The sequence below is a fragment of the Poecilia reticulata genome, chromosome 18, assembly GCF_904066995.2.
Source record: "Poecilia reticulata chromosome 18, P_reticulata-male-v2, whole genome shotgun sequence".
Lineage (NCBI taxonomy): Eukaryota > Metazoa > Chordata > Actinopteri > Cyprinodontiformes > Poeciliidae > Poecilia > Poecilia reticulata.
Window position 1 is genome coordinate 28700952 of NC_088847.1, and position 5539 is coordinate 28706490.

Genomic DNA, 5539 nt, shown 5'->3' on the forward strand with positions numbered 1-5539 from the left:
AGGACGATGTATTTGTAAACAATATTCTTAATTACAAACTAAATTAGCAACATTCCTTTCCAAAAGCTAACAAGAGTAAAACCTTTAAGCTTTTATGTGATATAAAAAGCAGACATGATTAGTAATATCTACTTCTTCCTGAACATAGATGAGCATTTATATCTCCGCCTGCATTTCTGTGACAGATAATAAATCTGAGGTTTGACTCAGACATGCAAATTTATGATCGTAGTAACCTGAAACGTACAACGCTGCTGGAAGTTAACGTGGCACAACATGGAAATCAGATGGATTCAATGAAACTATCTTGTTCAGTTTGTTTGGATCCTCATAATGTTTAGGACAGTAAGTTTCACAAACCGACAGAAATGCATAATCCACCTCTGATGTGTAGCTACTGTTGAGATGTTCAAATTATCTAATGAATGTTTCACTGTTTAATTATAGTAAATTAATACATCTGTTACTGTAACATTTATTTTATGCAAGAAATCAGTTGATTTTACAGATTTAATCTTTAAATGCAACAGAAAAATGTTTTATAGAGTTAAATGTCTTCAAACGTAAAAACTTCATTGAGCAATAATTCACTTAGATCTTTACTATGCAACAAATCTTTTACAAGTACAAAATGTAAAAGATCTGTTAGTCACACAAATGAATAACATTGACACTGTTTACAGTGAATTCAACTAATAGGACCAATGATGAATAGATCAATAAATATAACGATGATTATGGTCGACTGGAGGCCAAAGTCAGAGTCTGAACTGAAATGTTTACAAAACAGGAAGTGAAGTGAGAAATGCAGCAACAATCTGAAGTCTTTGGAGATCCTCTGCCCCTCCCAACAACTGCTGTGAAGCTCCTCCCTTCTGTTCAGCACAAAGTTCAGCTTTGCTGCTGCTTTTCCTGGTTCCTCCCATGAAACTCAGCTGAAAGCTTTAAGTTCGGTACGATCACTGAGCTGACGACACAAACTGCTGCAGATCAGTAAGTAACAAACTGGCATTTGGCTTCTTGTGGGACACATCTACAGGAAGAATAAAATCAGTGTTGCTGAGAAGGGAAATGGCTCAGAGAGGAAATCAGATGGATTCAAGTAAATATTCTTGTTCGATCTGTTTGGACCTACTGAAGGAACCGGTAACTATTCCCTGTGGACACAGTTACTGCATGAACTGTATTAATGACCACTGGCATGGAGAAGATCAGAGGAGCATCCACAACTGCCCTCAGTGTAGAGAGACTTTCATACCAAGGCCTGTCTTAAAGAAAAACATCATGTTAGCAGAGTTGGTGGAGGATCTGAAGAAGACTGGACTCCAAGCTGCTCCAGCTGATCACTGCTATGCTGGACCTGAAGATGTGGCCTGTGACGTCTGTAATGGGAGGAAAATGAAAGCTGTCAAGTCCTGCTTGTTCTGCTTGGTTTCTTATTGTGTGAATCACCTCCAACCTCACTATGACGTCCCTGGATTAAAGAAACACATCCTGGTGAATCCCTCCAAGAACCTTCAGCAAAACATGTGTTCTCATCATGATGAGGTGATGAAGATCTTCTGTCGTACTGATCAGCAGTGTATCTGTTATCTCTGTACTATGGATGAACACAAAGGCCATGAAACAGTCCCAGCTTCAACAGAAAGGACTGAGAAGCAGAAGAAGCTCCAGGAGAGTCGACAACAAATCCATCAGAGAATCCAGGACCAAGAGAAAGATGTGAAGCTGCTTCAACAGGAGGTGGAGGCCATCAATGTCTCTGCTAATAAAGCAGTGGAGGACAGTGAGGAGATCTTCACTGAGCTGATCCGTCTCATCCAGCAAAGAAGCTCTGATGTGAAGCAGCAGATCAGATCCCAGCAGGAAACTGAAGTGAGTCGAGTCAAAGATGTTCAGGAGAAGCTGGAGCAGGAGATCAGTGAGCTGAAGAGGAAAGACGCTGAGCTGGAGCAGCTCTCACACACAGAGGATCACAACCAGTTTCTCCTCAACTACCCCTCACTGCCAGCACTCAGTGAGTCTAAACACTCATCCAGCATCAACATCCGTCCTCTGAGACACTTTGAGGACGTGACAGCAGCTGTGTCAGAGCTCAGAGACATAATGCAGGATGTCCTGAGAGACTCATGTAGAAACATCACAGTGGCAATAAGTAAAGTGGATGTTCTACTGTCAGAGCCAGAACGAGAACCAAAGACCAGAGCTGGATTCTTAAAATATTCAACAGAAATAACTCTGGACCCAAACACAGCTCACAGGAAGTTGCTATTATCTGAGGGGAACAGAAAAGTCACAGTAGTGGATGAACAACAGCCTTATCCAGATCTTCCTGATAGATTTGATTATTGGTATCAGCTGCTGAGTAGAAAAATTCTTCCTGAACGTTGTTACTGGGAGGTGGAGACGAGAGGAGATGTGTATGTAGCAGTTTCATACAAGTATATGGGCAGAGGTGATTATTCAGATAGTTGTATGTTTGGATTCAATAGCCTATCTTGGTCATTAATTCATTACACAAACAGATGTGATTTTTATCACAATTATGTTTACACTTCAGTATCAGGTCCAGTTTCCTCCAGAATAGGAGTGTATCTGGACCACAGAGCAGGTATTCTGTGTTTCTACAGCGTCTCTGAAACCATGACTCTTCTCCACAGAGTCCAGACCAGATTCACTCAGCCGTTACATGCTGGGATTGGATTTGTCCAGATGGCCCATCATGCCGGACCTTCTGCTGAGTTGATTAATTTCAAGTAGTTGTCGGTGATCTGAGGTCCATTTGGTTAACATGTGTATTTTAGTTTGAGTCTCTTCAGTTTCCATCATTATTGTTGAGAGTTTGTTGTTATCATTTCTTCACTGTGTCATCTTGGTTGCTGATGATGGCATTTGTTTGGTGCTGCCCCTTCCTGTTTCTGGTCCACCATGGAGACTACCAAGAGGATTTATTGCTTTGTCAGACCAAATGATGTGCAAATCCATGTAAAGCTGAGCTGATGGAAACTGTAAATATGTTTATCATCATCAGTAAAGACATCAGTCATTATTTTATTGCACAAAGATCAGATTGATTGTAATTAATGGGCCTCTGGAATGCAGTTTGCACCTCTTCTAAGGAGGATATTATACTACTTAGTGTTAATGAATTAAATTTAACAATACATGTCAGCAAAGGAAAAACATTAATATTTAAAAAAAGATATTAAATGAATTTTCTAAATAAATATGACAATGAAGTTGTTTTTAACCTGGAGCAAAAATGGCTTTGGTAAATGTTAAAGTAATGATGTTAAATTGTTTGTAATTTAGTACAAGATGAAGTTTAGAATTTGATTAGAAATACGGTCTTCTTACCAAGATGTGAAGACGTCAACACAAATTATTGGTTTACTTTTAAATTTCTCTCGGTGATTATTTCATCCAGATCTTTGATCTTCACACCAAATACATGAAAACTGATTGGATGTTGATCATCAAAGACAGGCGGACAAACTCCAGGTATTACTGTAAAACTTATTGTAAAAATGGAAGAAATTGTCTTGAATTGTGGGAAAATATGGATTTTTTTTTTCATTCAATTACTTATGTTTTTTAAATATTAGGGTTTTTTCTGTGTTTTCTGCACAGATTTATTGTGAATTGACTTAGTTTTTTGTAAAAAGGAAAAACATGATTCTGAAAAGTTCGCTGGAGATTGGAACCAGAATCCATTCTTACCTCACTAGGGTGTTAGAAAATAAATGGATGATTCTGGTTTAACTGAACTTATTGTTTTTGATCCGATTCATGTCCTCTCAACTTTTTAGAAATCATTAAACTTTTATCTGTTACTGTTGATTATATTCCACTGCTGCTCTGTTTCTGAGCTCATTGTGTTTACATTTATTGATTATCAATTTAAATTCTTGCACCAATTTACAGTCAGCGGTTGGAAACCATGAAACTTACTTTAGCTATTCGATCTGCTTGTTTTCCTTTTTATGTCTGAAACAATAAGTCAATTATGTTTTGGTTTTAAAATGTTAAACATTGTTAAAGTATATCCAGAGGAAATAAAATGATTTCTGAACCATTGTTGATGTTTTCTGACTGGTTTATGAACTGGTTTTACTAGAATGAGTTACTGGAACCAGTTAATTATCTCAGTTTTGTACAGGAAGTTGCTTTCTGGGATGATGGTTCTCAAACTTTGGCACTTGTAACAGTGGGAGTTTAGGTTGAACCAGAATTTCTAACTAAATCAAGTCTCAAATTTGTAAGTATTAAAATAGCGGTTCTCAACGTGGGCGGTACCGCCCCCCAGGGGGCGTTCAGAGGACGGCAGGGGACGCTGGTGGACATTTTTACAAAAGGGGGGCGCTGGGATGCCTTTGGGGGGTGTTTGGTCGAAGGTAAACTTTACACCTTAAATCCACAACAATACCAGTTTAGACTTTGAGCAGCTTGGTAAAACTGTATTGTGTAACATTAAATCATGCTTGGCTGCAACTGTATCGATGGCAGCAGTCCTTCTATTCAGTGTTTGTTGCTTCATGGCGCAGCTCCGCTCCGCATCAGTTCAGCTTTACACCGGCTGATAACGCTGCTGTGATTCACTTTGTCTGGTATTTATTTAGGCTACATATGTTTTGGCAGTTCTGTGATCATGTCAAAGCAGCAATTTATATTAAAAAGTGTTTTATTTCCGTTTGAAAGCTGCCCGCTTCCATGGAAGGACAACAGAAAATCACTCTTATAAACATATAATTACTAAAATCACGATACCCTCACTTTGTATCCCTCTGAAAAATGAACCCAAATAAAGAAATCCCTCCATGGGTGATACCACGATAGAGAAAGTTCATTTTTTAGCGTTAACACCGGTGCTGTAAGTGGTCCGGTATGAAACGGGGGTGATAGAACAACGGTACCACAGCACTTTTAAATTTCAATAATCAGAATCCAGAAATTGTTTATGTCGGTCTGCCTTTTCCCCATTGATATGTTTCCCAATCGCCCTGCACCTTAGGGAGTTAAAAAAAACAACAAAACCGCCGCGCACATTGCGCAAAATTCTGAAACATGAGAAACGGGAAAAACGGAGCGACGAACTAGATGTGAATTATGGCATAAAAACAGAGAATCCGACGATGAACAGTGAAAAATCAACACATGATGTGAAACACATCATGACGATTAGGAGGCGCAGCAGGTGATGAGTGAAGATTACTGGTGGTCAATAAACGATAAAATAAATCTAGCAACAGGAAAGAAACTAAATTGGACATAGCAATAAACCGAGAGAGGATAATACTAATCAAATGAAACTAAATGGAAATGAATGAAGAACAAAATGCAAGAATAAACTAAGAAACTAAAGTAAATACGGAGGAATAAACTTGTATGGCAAGACCTTTCGAGCAATAATTAATACAGAGAACTGTATGGCAAGAATAAACAGACACTATTTCCAGATAAAAGGTAAAATAATATTGTTGAAGTGCCATGGGTAGGGGCGCAACTACACATTATTCAGGTGGATGCGAAAACATAAATC

At 38.6% G+C, this 5539-nt stretch overlaps 1 protein-coding gene across 1 annotated transcript; it reads left to right on the forward strand.

Moving 5' to 3' along the window:
• The first annotated feature begins 721 nt into the window (after window positions 1-721).
• On the forward strand, window positions 722-3000 carry LOC103480897 (tripartite motif-containing protein 16-like). The gene has a single exon (XM_081599194.1). It carries the CDS (start codon window positions 1072-1074, stop codon window positions 2758-2760), a length of 1689 nt encoding a protein of 562 aa, XP_081455320.1. The 5' UTR covers window positions 722-1071; the 3' UTR covers window positions 2761-3000.
• The last annotated feature ends 2539 nt before the right edge of the window (window positions 3001-5539 follow it).